The sequence below is a fragment of the Botrytis byssoidea genome (assembly GCF_014898295.1).
Source record: "Botrytis byssoidea strain MUCL 94 chromosome Unknown BBYS_002, whole genome shotgun sequence".
In the NCBI taxonomy this organism is placed as follows: domain Eukaryota; kingdom Fungi; phylum Ascomycota; class Leotiomycetes; order Helotiales; family Sclerotiniaceae; genus Botrytis; species Botrytis byssoidea.
This window is the reverse complement of record NW_024065843.1, coordinates 2125199-2149950: the sequence shown is the minus strand read 5'-3', so window position 1 is coordinate 2149950 and position 24752 is coordinate 2125199. Positions and strand designations below refer to the sequence as shown.

The 24752-nt window shown below is 43.1% G+C and overlaps 5 protein-coding genes across 5 annotated transcripts; 2 read left to right on the top strand and 3 right to left on the bottom strand.

Moving 5' to 3' along the window:
* Positions 1-603: 603 nt before the first annotated feature.
* EAE97_001398 (uncharacterized protein) lies at positions 604-2123 on the bottom strand (the record flags this gene model as incomplete). Its single annotated transcript, XM_038871909.1, has 4 exons — positions 604-940; positions 1023-1645; positions 1696-1806; positions 1884-2123. The coding sequence occupies 4 exons, from the start codon at positions 2121-2123 to the stop codon at positions 604-606; spliced, it is 1311 nt and encodes a 436-aa protein (XP_038737810.1).
* Positions 2124-3467: 1344 nt separating this feature from the next.
* EAE97_001397 (uncharacterized protein) lies at positions 3468-5632 on the bottom strand (the record flags this gene model as incomplete). Its single annotated transcript, XM_038871908.1, has 4 exons — positions 3468-4401; positions 4448-5095; positions 5293-5500; positions 5569-5632. 4 exons carry the CDS (start codon positions 5630-5632, stop codon positions 3468-3470), a joined length of 1854 nt encoding a protein of 617 aa, XP_038737809.1.
* A 1247-nt stretch (positions 5633-6879) lies between these two features.
* On the top strand, positions 6880-8718 carry EAE97_001396 (uncharacterized protein; the record flags this gene model as incomplete). The annotated part of the gene is made up of 2 exons (XM_038871907.1): positions 6880-7352; positions 7800-8718. 2 exons carry the CDS (start codon positions 6880-6882, stop codon positions 8716-8718), a joined length of 1392 nt encoding a protein of 463 aa, XP_038737808.1.
* Positions 8719-9151: 433 nt separating this feature from the next.
* EAE97_001395 (uncharacterized protein) lies at positions 9152-9400 on the top strand (the record flags this gene model as incomplete). Its single annotated transcript, XM_038871906.1, has 1 exon — positions 9152-9400. The coding sequence occupies one exon, from the start codon at positions 9152-9154 to the stop codon at positions 9398-9400; it is 249 nt and encodes an 82-aa protein (XP_038737807.1).
* Positions 9401-13685: 4285 nt separating this feature from the next.
* On the bottom strand, positions 13686-15285 carry EAE97_001394 (uncharacterized protein; the record flags this gene model as incomplete). Its single annotated transcript, XM_038871905.1, has 2 exons — positions 13686-14206; positions 14256-15285. The coding sequence occupies 2 exons, from the start codon at positions 15283-15285 to the stop codon at positions 13686-13688; spliced, it is 1551 nt and encodes a 516-aa protein (XP_038737806.1).
* Between the last annotated feature and the right edge of the window lie 9467 nt (positions 15286-24752).

Genomic DNA, 24752 nt, shown 5'->3' with positions numbered 1-24752 from the left:
TGCTTATTGCGACTTAGATACACACATATGCGATTTATACTCGTATACTAGTTTTGTTATTGAAAAATAGATAGCGAGAGTTTTACTTTGAAGAGCTTGTTTTTTTGCTAGCTACTCTTTAGAAATAGATTCCAAATAGAACGAATTTATATTTTATGATCATAGTCTTCTTGACGCTTTGATCATTGCGATCGAAGAGCTAGTCGCCTTTCTTGTGATTGTCATGATTTGATCTCATCGCATACCCCTCCCCCAGAGATTGCAGGCAAATGTACTTGTACTGAATTGTATGGATTGGGTATACACACGAATATATGCGTGCGTTCAGAATAGTGTTTATGAATAGAGTGCGGATTGATAATATGCTACAGGATATAAACTAATGCGAGTTCATTCATCCAAAAGACCCTAATAGGTAAATAAACAGAGAAAAAAACGAACCGAGTAAACAACCGGAGTAAATATCGAATAAACTAGAGGCACTACCACATCCAACGTAAATAGCAAACTCATCCACCAATACAATCAAATCCTCCCACGCTATGCTCAATCAAGTTGCTCCTCCTTATCCAATCTCATCTCATTCTATCCTACTCCACCCTTTCACAGCGTCGCGCCCGACCCCGGAAACGAAGAAAATTGAAACTTCGACTGATCCGGATCCATCAATTGCGGACAGTCTCCAATGGAGCCCAAAACGCCCTCGGTCGTCGACGACAAGATACCCAGCGGCTCGGTGATATCGCTAAAGACATTTTTTAGAAAATCGGGCGCGGTCAATTGTGCGTTTTGGAGGAGGAAGCAGGCGAGATTGTTGCCTTCGAAGAGAGATTCGAGGTTGTAGACGCCGCCGGTGAGATCGGAGAAGTCGACGCCGGTGAAGGAGTTGACGGTGCCGGTGTTGCCGCCGACGGTGAGGGTGTTGGGGTATTCGGATGCGCTTTTGGGGGAGGGGAGGTCAGTTATGTTTTTTGGTTCTTTGGTTGTGGGGGCAGGAGGAGGGAAAGAGGGATGGGATATACAAATATAAGATATCTTCTGTTAAGCTTAGAATGCCATATTCGTCACCAATAGCTCGTCGTCCCCAACCAGGTGGAATGCGTTCCCATCCGTCTTTCTTTTCGAAATATCCAGTCTCTCCAGTGACGCCAAAGAAACTCTTCAGGTTGAACTGGTCTAATATCCCCTCTGGGTGCGCCGCAGTATGATTTGCCATGAATCTATAGATAAAACTCTGCGCCGCATTACTGACCGCCATGCCCACGAAAGGACCATAGAAGAAATACGGATTTGTGCGGACACTTCTCTCGAAAGTGATTTGGCGAAGCTGCGACATGATGCTAATATCGTAATTGGCAGTCTCTTTATCTGGTTGCAGATCAAATAGTTCTTGAAATTGAGGCATTTGAAGAACCCAGGCGTTACCATAGACAAAAAGGTCGCCGCGAGTGGGTGAGGTATCGCCTTCATATTTATTGTGCGAGCCGATTAGACCTTGAGGAGCACCAAGTAGACCGAAGAGATTGTCGAGAATATTTTGTCCTTGAGTAGGGCTTGCACCAATACTCCAACCTGGATTGAGAGAGAGAGGGTTGCCGTCCATGACAAGGCCGTAGACCGTGAGGAATATGGCCAAATCTGCTCCCTTCGGAACGGTTAGTATCGATCTGCAGTTCTTAGAAGTGTAATCCTTACCATTCCAAATACTTTTTCATTGGCATCAATTATTTGAGAAATGGTAGCAAATCCATTGTGAGGTATAAAGCCATGGTTCGCCAACGCGTTCAAGCCTGGACAAGGACCTCGCTAATGAAAGTATTAGAATCGATACTGTTGACTCACTATAGCACAAAAAATGCGGAGGTCTGAAGGATTAAACCCACCATATCTTTAGGGCTGGGGGGTACAAACGCATGCTCCCCGGACACATTTATAATTTGAGCAGCAGCATTGAACCCAGGCGAGCTGCGTTTTGCACGTCTTTCTTCATATGCAGCTTTGGCTAATGAAGCGATCTTGGAGTTTATAGTAGTTGCCTCGAAAGCTTTAGCAGGAAATGCGAGTGTTTGTATGGGTAATACAGATAAAGCAATGAACGCTAGGAATTTGATCTTAGATACCATTTTGCATGTGTAAGAAAGTGCCCAGATGATTATTCAAGGGAAGAGAGGTTTATGTTTGATAGTAGAGAATGGGGGAGGAAGCGAGATCTTATACTGCCGCAATCACTTCAATTGACGACAGTAAGAGTTACATACATTGCTATTCTCTACTCTCTATAACCTTCACAATCGAAATTTACGGATACATCGAAATGTAGAAACCTACTTGGGTCACTCAATCAGCCAAATGAATAGTTTGTCACCCCGAGATATAGGTCTGATAGAGATACTTCTCGCCATTACGTTACATCAACGTCGGGCCAGCCTCATCCTTCGCTGGAGCCGAGAGAATCGGAAAGATAACTATCCGCTTGAAAAAAGCATTGTACCAAAGCTTTAGCTACGTCGATGATTCGCGATAATGACCTCATAGTCACAATTGATGCCACACCAAACCTCCATCAGTACAGGGGGGATGCATGAAGTAAGAAGATCACGAGCAAAGTGTACGGATATCTATGTATAGTTCGAAATATTTGGGAAACCCAAAAAAAAGAAAGTAAGTAGTAACGTGATGATGTTACACCGGAAGTTTGCCTCGAGCTATGGCGCAAGCTTCTCCTGTCCATGACGAGCGAAAGATAACACACTTGTTTCACCTGAATAACATCACGTAACACAGAAAATGGTGGTAGACCGTCGGTAGGCGGAATGCAACCGTCGTGACACTTTTCTAACGTTGTCTTGCCGGGGTATTGGAACGTGCGATGGGCCAATGTTTCAATGTCTCTCGCTTGTATTCCCATCTAATCCTCCATTTCCGAAGATTCATTCACTTCTAGTGCAAAAGGAGATCTCGGTTATTTCGGGTTGTATGTATCCGAATGTTAGTGTTTGATTAATTTGTCCGTCTAATGTTTATTTGAAAGAGGAATTTATATTGTTAACCCAACGAGCACGATTTGATCACGGTTGTGACGATGGTATTTTCGCTTCGAAATAAACTGTTCTCGTGCCATCGAATCTTAACGTAACCCACATTCGTGCAATCCACCCTTTCGATGCCCAGCCTCAAGGCCCAGATGATCAAACATGTCGAATAATCCTTCGCGGCCGTCCAATGCGGCCGGAAGATCGAAGTCTATCTTTCTTCAAGTGGCCCTAGAGAACTCAGCTTAAGCTCAAAATTGATGATGATTCGTCGGTTCCGCATACTTTTCCGTAGCTTTCCGAAGCAAATATTGTTTTTGCTATCTTAGAAAGAACGATGTAATGATAGAACGGCTACTATCGATATATCGAAGGATTGGTAAGGAATTCCAACGATAGTTCTGCTCGCGCAAGTAGTGAGCGTATCCTTGAGGATCACTTAGGAGCTTGCAGTATGAATACCTCGCTTCCTCTGCTCCCTATGTTACCAGATTGAATTGCTGATGACGCCATGCCATTTATCGGATTGCTGTCTGTCTGTCCGTGGCGTTCTTCCTCTACCCTGCGCACCGCATCATCGTCATCAGATTTAAGTTCGCCTACAATACTTCCCCTCCACTGCGGTTCGCGCATATGTGGCACCAAGTTTGAATTCGATTCAATCGCATCAGGAACGGTATTTATGGATAGCACTTTCGTCAAATTATGAGAAAACCTCTGGATTTCCGGCTTCTCAGTTACTTTGGCGAGCAGAAGAGCTGCATATTGACGTTGAGAGTTCGGTGTCTGGCTCAATGTCCTCACGAACATATCAAATGGGTCTTGGCAAATGCCATATATTTCGTGTGGAATTTGTGATCCATAAGCTTGCATAACGTCTACCATAGAGTTACCAATCTCGAAAATCTTCTCGAAGATACCCATTCCATGGACTTCTATACTTGCTATGGGTACTGAGGATATGACACTCAGGAGAGAGTGAGCGATGTCTAGAGGATATCGAAAAGTCATGCTTTCATCGACGGCAGTGGAAGAGAGCAAGCCTTGACGCATTGAAGATTGCCAAACAATCAAGCGAAGCCATTGCTGGGTGACGAGAATATCAGCTTTCTGTATGGTAGTAAGGGACAAGTGAGAAGGGTGAGGAAGATTTAATTGTTGTTGAAGCGCTGTATACGTAAGAGTCGAGACTGGCGCATCAGAGGCTTCGTTCCAAGAATCTACAAAGCTAGAGTCTAGCAGATGGTAAGATTGTACTAGGTGCATAAACCCAGAATGAATTTCTGGACTTTCATAATCGTGTAGAGTTGAGGGCAGAGCTGGTGTCTTCGAAAAGGTAAGAGGCTTGTGACGTAGAATCGCAAAAGACCTAAGGCCAATTTAGAACCTCATATCTTTGGATGGAGTGGACTTACCTTTCTGTAACATATAGAATCCAAAATGTTCGTCTACGACACAGTTCTTCAGCAGGGTGAAGACCAGAATATTTATGCTCTTCATGCAATCCTATATCTTGAGCCATTGTCATTGCTTCTCTCAAATAGTACCAAGATTTTCTAGACTGATTCAGTTCGAAAAATGCAGTCGATACGAAATATGAAGATATAACAGCAGACAACGATTTGTCTTCGATGAAGTCATAAGCCTGTCGAATCATGATACACTCGTCAAGGAAGAATCTTCCAGCAATTTCCCACGAAGGAGGTCCTGGAGCTGATATGCTTTTACCCGACATATGGGTTGAAGTGATGGCACATAACGAGTAAAGAAGGTTTTTCTCGTGCATTTCTAATGGCCGATTTATCGAGGCTCGTAGAGTGGGCATATGCACTAGAGGCATAATTGGGTAAATATGCTCAAGAAAAAGATCAAGGCATTTCGGGATTAGATACATGTAGCTAATACATATGGGCCTAAATTGATCGGTCGTAAATATACTATTTGGCTCATCACTGAAAATGGTCGAGATATCCGACATGATGGGATCTTGTGCAAGTCTTCCCACATATGTTTGGGCGGCGGAAGAGCTAGCAGTATCCGAAACCCAATGGTCGATATCCACTCTATAATACTTATCAGCTGATGGACAATTGCCAATGGGATGGTATAGAGAGAATTTTCCCACAGGTTACAATCCCCGTGACGATTGTTGAAGTTTGACCAATTTCAAACATTTCTTCAATACCTTCTCGAGTTCAACAGTCCTTGCCAGCCTGGGATAATACAACTTGCTTTAGGAGAACTACTTGAAATTACTCACGAGCCTGGACCGGTACTGCTTCCACCCAAGCCCGAGACACGGACTTCCGCAAAGTTTTCGATATCCCCGCCATCTTGAGCTCTCAATTCATTGATCACTCTACCATTTCCACGTTTGGGTCCCCTTCTCTTCGGTATGTGTTCTCTTTTGCATGCTAATGATGCATTCCCGCATTGCTTACATGGGAAATTCCCATCACATCGTATTCCTTTGATTGGTCAATGCTCGGAACTCCTTTACTGCATCAAAAAGTGTGGGTATCTGCAAAAGACTTACTTCTTCTTCGACAATGATCACAAACTTTCCTCAGCGTCGATATACTTGTATACTCTGGAGGCATTCCAACTCTTTAATTTGCATCCAAGTCGCCTTATGGTCATTGAGGGATATTTGAGCATACAATTTGACGGTAAAAGCTCAAAGTTCGGGAGTTGTAAGTTTGTCAGTCCGTTGACGTTTGCAAAAGCGGGGCGGATGAGCTAAGCCTTATATAGACTAGCATGAACTGACCACAAGAGAAGTGGGATTTGTACTACGACGACGATATTGAAAACTCAAATTGTCAGAGTGTTTTATTTCATGAGATATCTTACAAGTGAAATGATGTACTTCGTCATTTGAAAAGAGGCCCCGATGATTATGCGATGCGAGAACACGCGGTAATGCAACAATAACGGTATTCTTCAGTTCGAAGCTTCCAGTTTGCGAAGAGACTTTCACAAGTACATATTTGGTGCTATAATTTCAGCAACGAAACCAATGAAAATGGCTCGACTTTCGAGATTCCGGCGGTCGAAATCGATGGTCGACAAGTCTTCTTCCGCAAATGCTTAAGGCAAAGGTTGTTGAAGTGCCGGTAGAATGTAGCCAGGCACAGCACGTCAAGATCTTCTATGAATGCCATTTCTTGAGCCTTCCTGGTGTCCCAAGGCCATAGTTCTCGCTTCGGGGGCCGTTAGTTGACTGTACGACTTGACGACAGGATCCTGGCATGAGTGTGCATGTGTGTTGGTATAATGTTCTCTGTTCGCGATGGACTCAAGGTAGGAGATAATACAGGTACTACCTACATAGAGTCAGGTGTCGCTTCTACAAGACAACTCGAAACTAGTAACGATGAATCCAATGTGATGTGACTGTAGCAATGACTGACTGTTCAATGAAGGCTCGATTCTTCAAGTCATAATGACGATTCAATCCAAATCTCAAATCGGCAAGTTAGCCTATATTGAGGCATCATGAAACACAGTCATAAGGAATCATGAATGAATCAATGCCTTCATGATTCTGATTCTGCTTTACTATGGGTTTGTGAATGTGAGAGTAAGAACCCCTATGGAAATTTTCCTTTACTTAGACATTGGTACATAGATTTACTGGCGATTCTCCGAACAGATTCAAATACAACAATCCCAAGTTAATTTTTCAGAACAAAATAGGGTCAGTTCGGCATCTATACTAGAACATCTGTCATGTTATCATCAAATATTTATTCTTTAAACAATTTGCAGCATTGCTTCTCCTCATCTCCTTGAAACTCTCAAAATCATCGGCATCATTCCAACGTCTCCGGAAGACAACAGAACCATGGAAAACTCAACCACAAACAAAGATCACAAAGGCTTAGCCAAGCCGAAGTTCAGGCTATTGCATTTGGAATCTGGAACTGGAAACCAACAACTTTGTGCGACGATCCATGTCGAGGACATAGACATTGCAGCCGCCAATGGTTACATCTGCTTGTCCTATGTCTGGGGTACGGAAATTTCCACAGAACACATCAAGGTTGACGGGGACGAAATTTCTATCCATGAGAGCTTACTTACTAGTCTTCGGCACATCAGAAAGCCGCAAGAGACGTTAGTTCTTTGGATTGATGCTCTATGCGTAGACCAAAATGATCTGGATGAGAAAGCTAGTCAAATAGCAAATCTAGGAGAGATATTTTCGAGGTGCTCACTTGTTTACATATGGCTTGGAGCGCCACCCAATAATATTCCTGCCACAGGGAATCCGTTTCAATTGATTCAAAACTTTTCGGATAACAAGCACCATCATGAGTTAGTTGGGTACTACAAAGCAAATTCTGGATAGATTTTTTTGGGGAAGAACAGTGAATTCAACGATCTCTGGGACAGATTTCTGCTAGTAGCCAATAGCACCTGGTTTACGCGATCATGGACTGTTCAAGAGGCGGTTTTATCTCCCAATCCTGTTTTATGCTACGGGAATTGGCGTTCGAGTCTTGACACGTTGATCTCGGCTCGAAGAAACCGTAAATGCCATACTTTTAATGAAACACAATACTGCAAGAACAGTCTCGGGTCATGTTCTAGATTCAAAATCACAACCCTTGACCAATTTTTCTTGCAGATTGAATTGATTGAAAGATACAGGCAAGGTTATTCGTTGCAAGATCACTCTCTCTACTACCAGAACACGATACGAGCGTTTCCAGAGTTAACACGTCGCCCTTTCTATGAAATTGTTCTGACATTCTCAAATAGAGTTTGTATGGAGCCGCGGGATAGAATATTCTCGGTTCTTGCTATGGCTCAGTCATTGACCATGAAGTCGTATCGGCCTAACTACAGCGCCAAATTGACCGAAGTGTACACAGAAGTGTTCAAACTGATGCTGCAAGAGACCGGTAATGATTATCGATGCATGATAGGACCTGCATTTGGTTCGGATCATTCAAATCTCCCTTCATGGGTTCCTGATTTTTCAGTTACCATACCGCTCGTGGAAGTCGAAGCTGTGATCCGAAGAATCTCATCATCCACGTTGTGTGAGGCTTCGGGTAAAAAATTCGGAGAATTTCAAATTCACGGACCAGAACTCTCAGTATCAGGCCGGTGGCTAGACACGATTTCGATCGTAGGTTCCTTACTGCCGACTGTCAATATTCCGGCGGAGTCGCTGAAGAGTATACTAATGAATTGGAAAAGCTTATGTGAAAGTATATTAGGAGCTTGTAGAGAGGTTTCTGCTCGCATAGCTCTATCCCGTGCCATATGTGCTTCCAAAATAGCTGACGGAGTGTCTCTGTATGGACGTCACCGTGGATGGAGACAAATCAAGACAAGCGATCTTCCCAGTATGGAAGAGTGGAACCAATTCTTGGGCGGAGATGTGTGGACGTTACAAGAAGAATACAGAAGGGCATTTGAGATAGCCAGCACGGGTCGTTGCTTCTACGTCACCAGAAACGGAAAGATGGGCCTTTGTTACCCGCAGGTAAAGACTGGCGATCAGGTCTGGGTCTTGAATAATTCCAACTCGCCTTCCGTATTGAGAAAAGTTGACAGTGAAAGTAGTAATGCTCGGCTGTATAGGTTTATTGGGGATTGTTATCTTGACGACACAATAGATGAAGAGGTTGTTAAAGAAACGAAGGAAGGAAGCTGTATCACTCTAGTTTGAAACTTTCAAACATTTGGTTGATCATGAGCATGGGTAATTTGTACACTACCGATAGTGAATTAGCAAAATCTGACCAAACATACATTTACAGTTTAACTTTACTCATGCCTCATGATTCATAAACATGACTCTTCAGATATTCCTTTCAGCCAAGTCACACATATAACATTAAGAATAATCCATGAGGGTAAATAAACAAAATGGAATCAAGCCCTCCTCCGCACTAGTATCAATCTCATCGAGAATCACAAAACTCCCATCTTGAAAGGTCATTTTATTGCCTGCAAGTCAGAAAAACAATTTTAAATCCCAACTTGCATTTAAAGATCACAACAATTTGATCCTGACACCAAAATCTTCACTATCTTATCGCACCGTTGCTTTCCGACCCCTCAGGATATTCTTGGGCAATTATATCATCGAAACAACGACCATGTCCCCAAATCCTCCTCACTTTACCGCCATTGAGATGACACAACAGCCTGCTGCATCCACAACATGCCAAACCGGCGCAGGTTCCACAAGACAGGAGAAACCACATCATTCGAAATCGACAAAAAGAGATACGATTTTCGAATATAAGATTCAGGGTGGACGTACGCTTGAAGAGGGCATCAATGGGTTGAAAAACGGGACAGACATGGTCGTTCTTTATAAGCCAGCCAAGCGGGAGCAGAATTAGAAGATGACTGGAGAGGCATGAGAATTAATGGGACGCGTAAAGACAGGGCGGTGTAGATGTTGTTTATGGGTGGGAGTTTCAGCAAATACACTGAGTTTCAAGGGGAGAAGACATCATTGCTTCTTTTCAAAAACAGGCAGGAGGAACTATGACTGAGACATAGAATTTGCTGAAAATCAACCATCATAACGGCAAAAGTAATACCTTGTGGTATTAAGGGCGACATATCTACAAAATATATGTAAACCTCGTATATATCAGTTTAGGCTTCATGCTGGGATTTAAGTGAGTTATGTTTGATCTGCTTGTAAGGTGATACAGTTGGTATGATACAAAATTGAGCGACACAGCTTATGGCTGAAGACCCCCTTTGACTATGATAGACTTGTCTCTCTCGGTATCCCTTGATATTCAGCAGTTGAAAGCCAGACCAACTTCCTCGAATTTATTTAGTACTCAAATTCGCGCAGTCGTGTTTGTCTATCCGCGAGTATTTATTCCGGGACTTGAATTGAACTTCCATTTATCATCCGAAATAAGCACAGCACACTCGTACCATTCGCATGTAAGATACTGATCACACAACGAGATTAAGCAGAGATAGAGCCGGCCAAATTTGTTCTTGAGCCAAATTTCATACATGATACACCCAAATCAGATTCAGAGTCCAGATACCCCTCTCTCTAGACAGAAAAGCATCGAAAGTGGGGTTTCCAAATGAACTCATGCCAATTGTGTCACAATTGTTCATTCCGCGAGGGAAGATAACCAGCAATTTACCTACAGAATGTTCTATCTAGTATCTACAATAGAGAGATCAACTTAACATCTCTTTCCACACCATCGCAAAACAATTTTTCCGTCTCTCTCATCTCAAAAATCAAGGGACCAAAATCTAGACTCACAAGTTCGTGTTCGCGACCCACTGATTTACATCGTCTACCTACAATGTGGAGTCGTCGTCTCGGTACTTACGACATTTCGTAAATATGAAACGCTTACACCTCGAAATCAGATCCACTGATCTACACACATCCAAATCTCAATAAGATTTTGAGACAATAAGGGCAAACAAGCCTTATTTGATGACATACTCATCTACCGGTATACGTAGGGTTTTCGGAGAAATTGAGAGACATATTTTCTACCCTATATGTGATGACTTGGCGTAGATCTGATCTCATGGGTGTTTGGAAGCCTTTGTGGTACGAGGCGCGCGTCCGTGGAGAAGAAGGTTTGAGATAGAAGATTTGGGGTTCCAGAAGAGTTAGAGAAGTATGTTTGATGAACGGATGTTTCCAATCTAGTAATTCGAGGAGATCATTCGAGACTGTGACCTTATTTTTGACACGTTTGTCATTTGAGCCTTCCGGATAGAATTAGACTGTTTCCGAGTACAACATTTATTTTGACAGGTGAAGACTATTTAATGTGAGCCGGAGTGAAAGGGGCCTCGCTTAATTGAGCAGGAAATCCATTCCCCACGACCTACCGTTCTTGGAGGATATCAATGTTGTAGTACAATTTGACGCTTTGAAATACACGTGTTTTGCACGGTGTTTTCATGCTGCGAGCTACGATGTACAAGTCTGATGCTGTGTACACACAAAGCGGAAGTTTGAAATTCGTGTCATTGTTCCGTCGGGGGATTGTTGCCGAAGAAAGGCACGTCGCCGTTCGGGATTGAACCTGCAGTAAGTAGTACTGGAAGTAAGATACATAAAAAAGTTGATGATGGAATGGTAACATGGACATGTTGTCGGATCAACACCGATAAGAACTGTTAGATGTCGTAATTGCAACGTTCCTATCCTATCAATAGCTATCTCAAATTTTCCGGGTAGATGTAGGTCAAATTGTAGGCTTAATAATATACATGCAATCTGTATCATATATCTCAACTGCCTATGGACAATGCTTTTGTGACGGGTAAGATTGGGTCGCCAAGACTGGTCTCTCGTCCCGAAATGTATGCAGCTATTTTCCGTTTCGAGTGTTACCGAAGGGCCAAAATATCTTGTTACTATCCCGTTCCAGAATGCATCCTCCCATTTCTAATCAAATCCACATGTGGTAGAAATCCCTTTGAAAGATTCATCACCTCATTTCATCTCTAGGTTTCCTTGGCCATGTGCGATCCAGTAGCATTCGCATACACGATCAAATTTCCTTTTCTCAACCGTACCTGCAGTTATTCACAAAATGCAATCAAAAAACATATTAAACAACGATATGAATTCATCACAATTTACCGCTTTGAGATGAACCATCACTTAATTCGAAACACGATCTCCACTAGACCCCACGTACAAATCGGGTAATCTCTCACAATCTAATCTAACAAACCTTGTGCCAGACAAGGATCTGCAGCCCTGCCGAACACGTCCATTGCCCAATCTCTCGGATCATCTCCGTTCGAGAAACGCCAGACCTAAAAGGGGGTAAAGAGCGATAAGTGCGATCTTGTTTTGATTTCGTGATTTTTGAGGAACGTCTAGAATTGGGGTCAGGAAATCATTTGGGTAGCTTGTGGCTTGAAGTTATGTAAATTTCAATCTATATGCTACAAGGCCTGGTACTGATTAGAATGTTTATTCTCCAATTAGGTTGTTTTTTATAGTGCTTTGCTTACCTTTTTAAAATTATATAGATTGAATATAACACGGCTGGTAATATGTGATGAAGAAAGAAAGTTTCCCGACAATACGAAAACAGCATAATTGACAATGTATAGATCCTTGAGTAGCCATGAGGGAAAGACGAGAGATCCATGCTCTTGCACCACCGTGGTATTCGTACTGTATGTAGCAAAACACGTTGACAGATCGACTTTGGAGCGGATATCCTGATGAGGATATGATACACCCATGGTAGCATCCCGAATGTGAACGTTCCACGATGCACGAAATTGCGGAACCCTGCTAATAAGGCTAATTCGAGCCAGGAGACCTTCAAATTTGACAGTGCAGGTCGAGACCATAGTCGAAGATTGGCAGATTGAAAGCTTGGCAAAGTTCCGTTCTTATCTTCTTACCCCTCTTCTAATCCATCGCTAGGTAAGGAGGAAGCAATGGGATGAGTTGCGATACTCTGCATTGACTCTAACTCGTGCGAAGCTTAATACGTTAGAACATGCACTGTACCTGGCCTGTAGCCACCCTTTTTGCTTTTTCCTGTACGCATGATACCGAAAGGTATCTGTACGCGCCCATTGATGTATAAACTACTGCACAACCATGTTGCTTTCTAACTTGGTGAAGATTGTAATTACATACACTTTAGCTCAACAAAGGTTAATATATAAGCCGTGAGAACCCCTGCTTACCATTTCCGCGCTGACCACGGTTCGGTTCCCTGCGCGCTGAAGCACGCATAATTATATTCGTTATTTCTCTACTGTTTAACTTCAGCCTGCCATTTAATACTTGCGGCTCTTATTAAACATGGGTCTTGATGACCATTTCCTCTTCCGGGTCCAGACCAGGATGAAAGTACGCGTTTTTGGTTGAAGTGGCTGACTGAGGAAGAAGTAAGTTTTTCCTGCCTTCATTAGGCTCCATGACGCACTTGGCACGATTCTTGACGCCTGAACACTTTGAATTGGGAAATTTGGAACGAAGGATTCTTGAGATATTGCTTATTTGAATTTGATTTCTCATTTGGGGCGATTTGCCTATGTTCTTGACACAATGTGCAGGCCAACCCCGTAGGTCCTTCTTTGGCACCTGACTACCTATGATTGGTTTCCCACGCACCTCAATCTCCTGACTAGAGACCTGAACCTTTATATTTACCTGCCCGGATTGGGATATACATCCACCACAAGATTGAGAATAGAAATAAGTATGTACATGTAATTTGAACCAGCCCTGTGAATTCCAGTGCCGGGATTGAAGAGAAATTGTGTTGCTGAGACACAGAACCAAAATTTAAAGATAAAAAAGAAGACTAGAAGGGATCAGTGATACAAGAATTGAATTCCCTGTCAACAGGTAATAAAGATGATATACAGAATGTAAAAAAACGCCCTAGAAAAGAGCTCGGTGCGCAGAAGGTAAAGTGTTAAGTAAAATTCAAAGGTAAAAGGCGCGCAAAGTAATGGGTATCCTCTAAACAATCAATATCGAAGCGAAGAAGAGAAGAGAAATTGAACATCTGTATATGGACAAAGCATATTCGATGATGATGAATTGAAAAAAGTTGTAAAATCTTGTGGCTTTGGGGAAATTCGTTGGCGAATAGTATTTCCGGTTAAGTAAATGATCGGCAGGTCTTTGAAACGTGTTTAATTTCTTCCATCGTTTCGCTTTCCAGAACGTCGTGCCTCGTCTCCCTCCATGGTCCTTTCATCGCGTCCAATCTCCGACATTCCAGAGTAGTGACGTTCTCGGTCTCGCTGAGACTGACTTTGTTGGCTTTGGGTTTGAGAGTGCGCGCGTGGTCTAGAATCGCTTTGTTCGAGCAAAGATGACACGGTATTCGAGCCGCCTGAATGCCTGCGTGGCTCTGCAGACCTTGAAGCTTGTTCTTGGCTCTGTGAGTGAACTGGTGAAGTTAGGCTTTGAGTACTGAAACCACTTTCAGTGTGTCTATGGCGACTCGAAGGACGGCCGTATGAATCAGCTCCACGGGCTGAAACGTCACTTCGGTTCCTTGAATGCCCACGGCGTCTGCTTGATGGCGTACCTGACACCGAAGATCCTGTCTGTGAGAACGAAGGGGAAGTATATTGTGGCAGTGATGTTGGATGCGGGGCTGGTTGTTGCGGCCCTGTCGCTTTTCGTTTCTTTGGTGAAGAAACATGGTCTAGTCAAACATTAATACAATGAATAAAAGGAGATTTATAAAAGCTTGCCTGAGGGTGTCGGAGGCTGATGGGTGCTGCTCGTACCTGCTTGTGATGTGGGTGGTTGCCAATGATGAAAGTAAATTGAGGGCGAAGACTGGGGCTCTTGTTGCTGCTGGGCGCTTTGCGATTGTGCTAATGGATGACCCGATTGTCCTGGTAATATTTGCATATTAGAAGCTGCTGGAGGTGGCTGGATGAGCATTTCTCCTGTATTTAATCTTGGGAGTTGAGAATTTGCAGTCGCTCTAGCTAGAGATCCTGCAGTCTGCCTAGATCTTGAGGCAGGAGACATTTGATAATTGGGAAGAAATCCTGGGCCGGTAGGTCCGATAGGTGTCGAGGGTAAAGTGACAGGAACTGGATGTTGACTTCCAAATACCGGCCGAGAGTCTCCACGCTGCAATTGCTCTGGTGAAGTATGCTGACTCTGCCCAGGCACTAGTTGCTGTTGGGCTTGATGCTGTTGCAGTTGATGTGCTTGAGCCATGTAGTGTTGGGCCCATTCTAAGCTAGCGTTAGGTAAATTTCCACCACCCATTCCGGCAAACACCATGGGAATCATGTACGGGGGAATTCCTCCCGTCAGGGACGTTCGTAGCATATCTTGCTCGATTTTTCTTTGCTCCAATCTCAGTGATTCTTGCCTCGTTTTCTCTTCTTCTTGCTTCCGTTTATCCTCTTCGGCCTTTGCTTGAAGCCAATTCCTCATTGACTCTTCAGCGCCTTGCCATTGTTGAGGCGGAGCTGGTAACTGTAAAGAGCCCGTTGGCTGATTCAATGCCTGGACTGCTTGCTGCGGGGGTTGCGGTGGTTGCGGTAGTGTCATGGGGGGTAATCCACGATGAGGAGTGGACATGTTTGTTGATTTTGTAAGTGCTAAAGAAGGAAGAGATTGTGATGGTGTTGGTAAAGAGACTGAAGAGCTAGTAGTTGTCACCGCCGGGGGGAAACGAGAGCTAGATGGTGGTGTTGGTGGAGAATAGTCATGAAAAGACGTGTAGCCGTGATGGACTGGCTGTTTAATCGTGAGTAACATGTCGGGAAGTAGGCATTCACTGAAGCCAAAAGAAGGGAATATAAATGTGTGTGTGAAAGAAAAAGCACCTTTAAAGTGACAACGGCGAGGTGCAAATAGGCAGATGCTAGCAAATGGACCAGTCGAACTTTTATGTAGAACCAGAATCACCCCCCACACTTCTCACCCATAATTGTCAACTCGTACGTTGTAATTGAATGTCTAGGTTCAGCCGTGAGTATCAAGTACTCCAGGTGAATCCGGGATTCGGGATGCTAGTAATCTGTGGGACTGTGGAGCTTGATCTGGGTTCGCCAATCACAGGGCTACGAGTATTGACTCTAGATCTGGAAATTGACAGAAAGGTTCTTTAATTGCAGGGACGATCGCCAGGGAAAAAGTTGGTGTGTACACAAAAGTCGTGTGCTTGCCAAAAAGAAGTACAAGATCGACTGGTTGTGAGCCAGAAAGAACAGAGCGGAGAGGCAAGCGTTGAAGAATGATCCCACTAAACGCTCGGTACGGATAGTGATAACAACCTTGGAATAGGCAAGTGAAATTGCCGTTGAGCTCGAGATTGTTTGTATAGTGCGGAATAAAAAATACGCAGGGGTAAGTCGAGGTCCGATATTACAAACAACGAGGATGGTGGGGCAAGTGAAAACCTCGCTTTTCGAGTTTACTGTTTTGACTTTCCATGTCTGTAAAGGGTAATAACAAGGCTTTTAAATGTATCAAATGAACAAGCTCCCGATCTTTTTTATGACGCGGATGGAATGATGCCTTATCCGAAATGGCAGTGGTAGACCATAAAGATGTGCGTGTGAGAGGAAGGTGCTTGTGTTGCTGGCTCACTAAGGCAGGTTGGAATACAAAGTGTAATGTGCCAATGGTCGATTACCAGCTAGGTTCTGGATCCCGAGGCCTGGGGCTGAGATTGGGGTGGAGACGAAGTAGCGGAGTATCTTTATGGACTGGGGAGGTTGTCCATAGGGCCACAGAAGAAGCAGTCGAATGCATCAATGGAAGCTTATGCCTGCCAAGGCTAGGGTCTTAAATGGTCAGAGCCCATTTCGGGTGCTCGAGGGAATGTGTTCCTGATGAGGGAATTGAGTAATCACAGCATTACCGATGTATGTAAGCTAAAAGCTGGTAAGGAGGAAATTTCCTCATATTTTAGAGTGATCACCCACTCGCCCAATACGGTATACGTATGACTAGGCTGCCCGTTCGTTGGTTGAAGGAGGGGCTACTCAAAGCGCGATCACCTACCTCAAGGTTTGCAGGGATAAAGGGTTGTGGGAGGTGGGAGGTGCATGGCCGCCTGTCATCCATTTGGAGTGCGCGATCACGTCCAGGATGAAGGTTCTTCTCATCACTGGCATTTCAAAACGTAGTTGGTTGGTCTACATCTTTTAGTGTCCATATGTCAGGTCGCCCCATACTCGATACAATTGCGAGACTGACTTAGCTCCCACATCAATCTCTTACCTTGTATGATTTACAGCTTTGGAGTCCCTTATAATCAGGCTTTGATTGGTTGTCTTGAAAGATCTGTATTGATCGTTCATCGGTGGTCGTTAAATCCTGTCTCTTTGAAACACAAGGCAGATCATCAAATTCGACCGGGCCGGGTCTGGACCAACCAAATAGGGTCTCGCTTCAAATAAGCATCAAATCTTCGCTAAGCTCCGTTATGAAAGGACCACTTCATCTCCCAGATAATCAAATCTGACCTGATAATGATGATGGCGATGGAATATCCTTTTGTCACTTGTGCTCATTTCAGGATTTGTGAAGAGATTAACTACTGTAGTAGGCGAAACCTTATTACCTCGGCATTTACCAACTTTGTTTAGAGCTTGTCACTTAATACTTGATTAGGAGTTAGGAGCTACAAGCCATGTTAGGTTAGTAGTTGGACATCAGAGAAGAGACTTCTAATTACCAAATATGGAGAATTCTTATTTTCCGACAATGCACTGTTCTATCCTGTGATATGCCAGGACTGTAGGTTCTTTGAGTCTCCATTGATTGGCAATCTCCTTATAGTGAAATGGTCAGAGCTTGTTAGTTGGGGCATACCGCGTCAACACAAAGCAAAAGACTGGTGAGTATCAAAGTTTCGATGCTCGTGTTACTTGATTTCAAGATTTGTTTTCCATTCTTGTATATCTGGATACCTGGTACCTGGTAAATTCCTGTCGAAACTTCTATGATAGGCACGGTTGAGCTCCCGAGGTCGGCGTTAGATTCAGCTGGTTACATGAAGTAGGGGTTTTTAGGCTTCTATTGTTTCCTTTTTGTTTCTAATAGCAATCATCATTGGCAGGGAAACAACAGCGCGTGGGATTGTTGCATATGATTGCATGCTTATTCCTTTACTGTAGAACAAAATAATTGCAAAATACAGTAACCAACCCGAATCTCCTCGATGCAATCAATTTCTCCGAACGGACAGCATCCCAAAGCAACATTAAATTTCAGAAGATCACGGGTGCCGTGGCTTGGCGCCTGCCAACTTTGTGAGAGATGAAGGGGCGTCGGGTAATTTTTGGTACTGAAGCTTGATGCAACATCCCCGAAATGCTACGTAGGTACTGGCTAGCTTACTAGCTTTGTGATGCCGTCTATATCTTTGCCTTCAAGATTTTTCATGTGTGCATATGTTGATATTAAATCGATCAAATTAATTTTCACGCCGTTGGTTCAAGAAAGACATGAATAGAAAAGGGGTGAGGCGGTGTGTAGTTGTGGAAAAACAGATTTGTTCTCGAGAAAAAAGAGCAGAGCCATACTATTACAACACACTGAATCCCATCCAAGTATAATAAAACAATTCATTCTATCGATATTGAATGTTCGAGAATATTCTTCTCATGACGCATTTTGGGGGGCTAATCTCAAACATTACCAAAGTATTTCGAATATGTAAAATGAATGACCGAAACCTCGGAAGTTACCGAAACCAGAACCAAGTTGGAGTTTTAATGAGCTCTGTTATTAAAGCATGAAAGTTTGAAGTCTATCAAATTACTTCGATTTTTGAAAAGATTTTCAAATTGAGACATTACGAAGTAGAGGTTCTCAAACACCCGTTCAATACCTTGTATCCCATGAACCTGGTTGACGCTTTCCTCGTTCCTTTTAGTCCTTGCTATCCTTTCATTCTTCGTGCTTATGAGATTGCTACTGCGAAGGGACGATTATGCATAGAACTCGAGCCTCCAAAAGGTCAAAGTGCCAGTCTAATTGAAGTAATTTCAGCCTTCCCGTTCATGTATAAAACCGTGCCGTTGACGAATAGAACTGTTGGCCTTTGTCTATGTTTTTTGAATTCTTGATTACATCTTTACGCTCACACATTGCTATCGCATTGATCTTGAATGCTTCGTACACTGACGTAGTCCTCAAATTTGAGTTCCAGAAAGCTCAAGCTGTGATGCCCGAATTCGGAAGCACTCTTCTAGCGGGGTTCGACATACAGACTTCATTAGGTATCTTTGGCCAAAGTCACCAAACCTCTTTGATGCTGTCAGTCCGCTCCGTCACGTGTAAAAGATGATCTAGATTGAGAATATCTACTTTTCGAATCAAATGTTGTAGATCTCGTTACCATCATACGATTCTAGACAATGTAGATCTTCTTGAATCATACGATTTCTCTTTCTTTTATATTAAAAATCGGGACAAAAACCCACAATGAGAAAGTTTTTACTCAATACCTAGGTATTTTATTTACACCTGTTATTACTGCCCAAAAGAAACACATTCGGAACGGGGAACAAGGTGTTCGGAGATCTACAAGTTTGCAAGTCTAGGCGAAAGCCCGTGCCCGATTTATCACAGCCGACGCCATTTGACAGGCCATCCGATAAGAATCTGCGCATCCTCGCCAAATCGCATTGTGTGTTGATCATTCTCTCGCCTTGCACTCGTAACGTTTTAACTTTGAGTTTTGAAGATCCTTAACAGTGGCGAATCAACAACCCATCTTTGGAGTTTTTGCGTCGATCAGATACCAAATCCATTCTAGCTGTAGTTCAGAAAGGCTAAAGACGTCTTCTACAGACCAATGCGATCTTGATACGATACACGTCCTCAACCAAATCTCTGCCTCACCCGGTCCATCTCCTCATGTGGAAACCCCGCTTCGATTCGATTGACATAAACTGGGGCCCCTGGGACGATGACACCCCTCCTCCCCTCCAACCGCCAAAAGGAAAAGAGAGCTCGTGTGCCTGAGGACTTGAAATGCTGATTTGTTGGCCTGATATTTCCACACTAATAGGGATGTGTCTAGAAATACTCTATCGCTAACCACGATGGATCCCAGTGAATACGAATGCCTGTTGAACCACCAACGTTCATAAACAATTTCGCGCCAACATGAGACTATACTTTCAGGTAACCTCAAAAACACGCATTCAGCCTTGAACAATGATGATCATCTTACCACTTCCAGAACGAGCGTTGTCGTCGTCTAATGATGCCTTCCATCTTAGTCACAAATTATTTATGCGCCACTCAACACCGGTCAAGAAAGCCTTTAGGGAAGAGTGCGAATGGACGTTGCCCCGGAAAATTTCCAAGTGACCGGTGCCCTAAACTGCCATGATGCCGCTACGAGTCAGCCATGTGCTCGGAAAGCACCTGGAGCCTAGTGGTTCAGTGACTGCATAGCTCTGAGATCGACACTGCCATCCATTCTAATGACACCAGTTTCCACGTCAAAAAGCCTCAATAGCTGAGCCACAAAAGATTGCGTCTGCCACTTCTAATCGTACCCACATCCTCCCTCTCCTTAATTTTGAAGCCCGTGTTTTGAGAACAGTAAGTACTGTCTGTCTCGAATCGAAGCTCGATTCATATTCTCCATCTTTCTGATAACGTCTTGGCTCTGGTGCGCTTGTATCTGTATTGATGAGAAAAAGAAGGCTAGGACGAAAAATAGCACAAAGTCAATCGAAACCACGGCCATTTACTTCTGATGCTCAGTCACAACAAAGTTCTCAGTTGTAGCTGAAATACGAGCACGGTACAATTGACATCGTCACTATGCAAGTACAACATCTTGTAAAGACTTTGGAACTGCTCGAATATTACGGATAGCATATCTAGCGGAGATGAGGTCCTCAAATGTTCAGTCTTCTTGTGTTTCAAGATATTCTGCATTCCCACACCGAATACCTAAGCGTTCTGTAGACGGCGAGGAGGGTGAAATTGCTAGTCCACCTCACGTTTTAGTCTGGCTAGCTGATTAACGACAGGCAAAAGGCTTTTCTCTTCTAATGCGTCCAAAAGCCCTGCTTGAAAGCACAAAATTCATGTGGATAATGTCCATCTCCGAAGTTTCCTCTGCCACACTCGGCGCAAATTCTGCGACCAGGGAGGATCGATGGGCTTGAGATGGGTAATCTGACATCACCTTTCCCTGGAGCATTTGTAAAAATCGCTTTCAATTTCTGCTGACTTCATACCCGCCTTTTTACCCACTCAAATCCTGTTTGCATTTCATTCCCATTCCCATTCCTATAGTACGATCAGCAACATCCTCATACCTCAATGTGCATCCACAAAACTAACTCAGAAGTCTAGACACAATCTGGCCCAAGAACTATACAGCAACCATCTAGTCAAACATTGGAGGAGTGTTTGCAAGAACAGCAAATCATAACATTGCAGTGTATCTTCAAGTTCCCCGTTTTTAAATTTCTGGTTTATTGGTGATCGATTAGCGCCATGAATGCAACACATGGCAGTCACCGACATAGTTTTGCCCCGTAGGAACTCTCTCTCCAATGTCACAAGTAGCTCGATATTGTTCCATGATTTCTTGTGCATACTATAATGTAGGCATGGTTTCTGATTGGATAACAGGAATCCATCATGCCAATACTCACAATAAAATTCAATAAAATTCACCCATGCCCCCATCCTCTCATACTCCATAATGCTCATCTCACGACAAAGAAAATACTTCAACCCTCCTATCCTCTATTTTTTACTACAATAACAACATCGCATACCGTTTCTTGTGCAGGTTTACTTAATTGTCCAGATTGTCTCCATTTGACTTATACACCTGCTATATTTATGATCTTCTACAAAGTATACCCTCGTACGGCAGTTAGGATAGATATCGAGTCTACTCGTAACGTTTCCTTCCGCGATCTCAAAGACTCAAAGACATCCATTCAGACTGATGAGCTTCCCAAGCTAGATTTCCCGTTGCGCCTAGAAGAAGAATTTTCACATATTTTGACAAACAGGTTACGTTTCTTTCGTTCCGATACGGACAGTGAGGTAGCATGAATGTTCCTTAGATACAAAATCAACTCTTCCTAGTGGAATAGAATTGAATGGCGGAGGTCTAGGTGCATTCATTCGGTGACAACTCCAATGCTTAGTAGGAAGGCCGAGTATCTTTGCGGTGCCTATATATATACACATATTTGAAATCTGCAGGATCTGCTTTGAAGAGGTTTCCTACCTATCCACAAGCGACCCATGAGTATGAGATAATCGCTGCGGAAATTAGAAATAAATCAAGATTCTCGATCAGTTATCGTGTATCCCACCTAAGATGGTATCCTTCTTCGTCTTCTCTTCACTTCAAGATACGTTTCTAATTCAAAATCAATACGCAAAAATCTCCCGACCACTTCTCAAGCGCGAAACAACAAATCATTGAGAAAATCCAGAACAACGAAGCATGAATGCAATTTTGTTGATCTCCTACCAACTCATACCGTCGTTGAATCAGCTGGCATGTTCTGCAATCTCTTGGACATGTATTACGAGGGAATATCTCTCAAGATCAACATGCGCCTCGCATAGACTACTCTACCGATAGTCCGAAATTCACAACTCGACCTCATAACCCATACCAACTTGACAAAACAACACATCAAGTACCTTGTACACACGCAAGCACCACACTCATTGAAGCCCTGCCCTTGTGCGATCTCTGAAATCTCATAAGCTTTCCCCGCATTCCTCTTTATATTCATAATCCTGAGTACAATAGGTCTTGCACAGTGTGTGCAACGCCCATTAGAGTCCTTCTCTTCTGATTCCAGTAATTGAAATATGATTCTTTCGGGAACAATTTTGAATATTCGACCTCGTGGATATTTCTTCTCGATTTAAATGTTCATCCGTAGTGATTGTACCCGTCCATTTCTATAAAATATTCTTATAATCCACAAGACTTAGAATATCCTCTCCAGAATAACGAAAAGAGGAGTGCGGAAATCTTTCACAGGACCTTGGTATGGATGTTTTCTCATAATTTTTAGAGGATTTTTTTCTCCCTGGTCCTTTGCTTTCTCGTTTAGAAATTCTAGAATCTCTGAATCTATGTCAGGCTCTTCATCGAAATATCCTTATTCCTATAATATAATTGTCTATCATGATTCATGGCATGAATGATCAAACTCCTTCCAATTGATATCGTAACAAACTACACACATCACCACGTCATCTCCTACATTATCACAAACCTCCTTTCTTATATCATCACCCCCTACTAACAGAGTAGACAAAACGAGATATCCATTTCCCTCTTCCTTTAAACCCTCTGAGCCCTCTCCTCTACCTAATATCAAAGATTCTCAACCATATTATATCATATCATACAACATCATACACTACCTACCTACCTACCTACCTACCTAGATAAGTAAACATGTATCTCGACTCCACCAATCAAATACGCATCATATACACATACGGCTCTATACCAATAACCATATATCTATGTAACAATACAAATAAAAACAGCATCGCAGTCCTGATATCCCTCCTCAATGCTGAAAATTCTCACTGACAGACTCCCGATAGAAAATAACGAGACGTGAGAAACTCAAACAATTTAATCCTAGCTACAATCACTCCTCAGTGTCTACATTGTATACTCATTACTAAACATACAACCTCTCCTCTTCCTCTACTTGCTTCCCTCGAACCTCTCAGATCTCATCATCCCCCATCTTCCTCCAAGTAACAACACAATCACTTACCATCTCCATCCCCATCCTCCCATTCCTCCACACACGTCTCCATCACCATCACCATCACCATCACAAGAAAAAGAAATCCCCAAAATCACTTGTGAAAAATACTCCTTTCGTAAATCATATATATCTTACATCCCCCCATTTACCCCTATTTGAGATTTTAATTTTCCATCGCAATCTCCACCTCTCTAGTAGATAGAGGTAAATACAATAGACATACAGAACATGCAATCCTATCTTCTTTCCTTTATTCCATTCTCTCTGTATATTTCAAATATATATTGTATGTTCATATACAATCCCTAATCATCAAATACCCTCCGGCCGGCCCCTCAGATTTGTTCAGATAAACTTATAATCTATAACCTATTACTTAAAATGTAGAACTTAAAATTCTTAGCTTTCACCTCCTCGCTCTCTTCAATACCAAATTTGATATCCAATCTCCTCTTCAACCCCCAGGTTACCTTGCTCACTATAATATACTATATACGTTATTCACACATCACAATCACCATCACCATCTACTCCCCTATTTCCATTCTCATTCTCATTCCCACTCGCACTCTCCATCTACACAACCAACTCCCTTCCCTTCCCCTATTCTCTCATGAACCTCAAACCCCAAATCTTTCAAACCACATCTCATCTCCCCATCTCTCCTTCTTTCATCCATCCTCCACACTACTAAATATTCAACAGCCCATCCCCCTATCTGACCCATCCCATCCTCCCCATCCCTCCTAAAATACTCCATTCCTTATATAACAAATCCATAAAATATCTTCCTTTTTTTTCATAATAATAATACATTACTTGTTTCCCTTTCCTTCCTTTTTAAACTTCCCATCTTCCCATCTTCCCATCTTTCTATGTTCCTATTTTCCCATTTTGTCATCTTCCCATCTACATTCCCACCCTACACCTAGTAACCTTTCAACCTTCATCCCTCCCATCATACACCCAATGCACCACTCCCCTACCCTACCCTATCCCATCCAACCAATCATATAATAAACATAGTCTCTCTTCCTCCCTTCCTCCCTTCCTCCCTCCCTCCCTTCCTCCCTTCCTCCCCTCCTTCCTCCCTTCCTAAAACCCCCTCCTCTTTTCTTTAAAATAATATTCAATCACCAATCACCCTCACTATATCACACTTCACTATATACACACATACACACATACATACATAAATCTCAATCCCACCATCTCCGCTCCATCATCCCTACACTTTCATCTACTCTCTCAAATCAATACATCAATGAATTAACAGACCCAATCCATTCCATTCCGAAATACTATAACCAAATTCACACAGATCATAGCACATTACAATTTCCCCCTCCTCCTCCCCCTCCCCCTCCCCCTCCCCCTCCCTTCTCTATCCTCCCCTTTCCCTTCCCCTCATAAAAAGACCCAAAATCCTCCCCTCCCCCCCTCCCCCCTCCCCCTTCCCCCAAAAGGTAA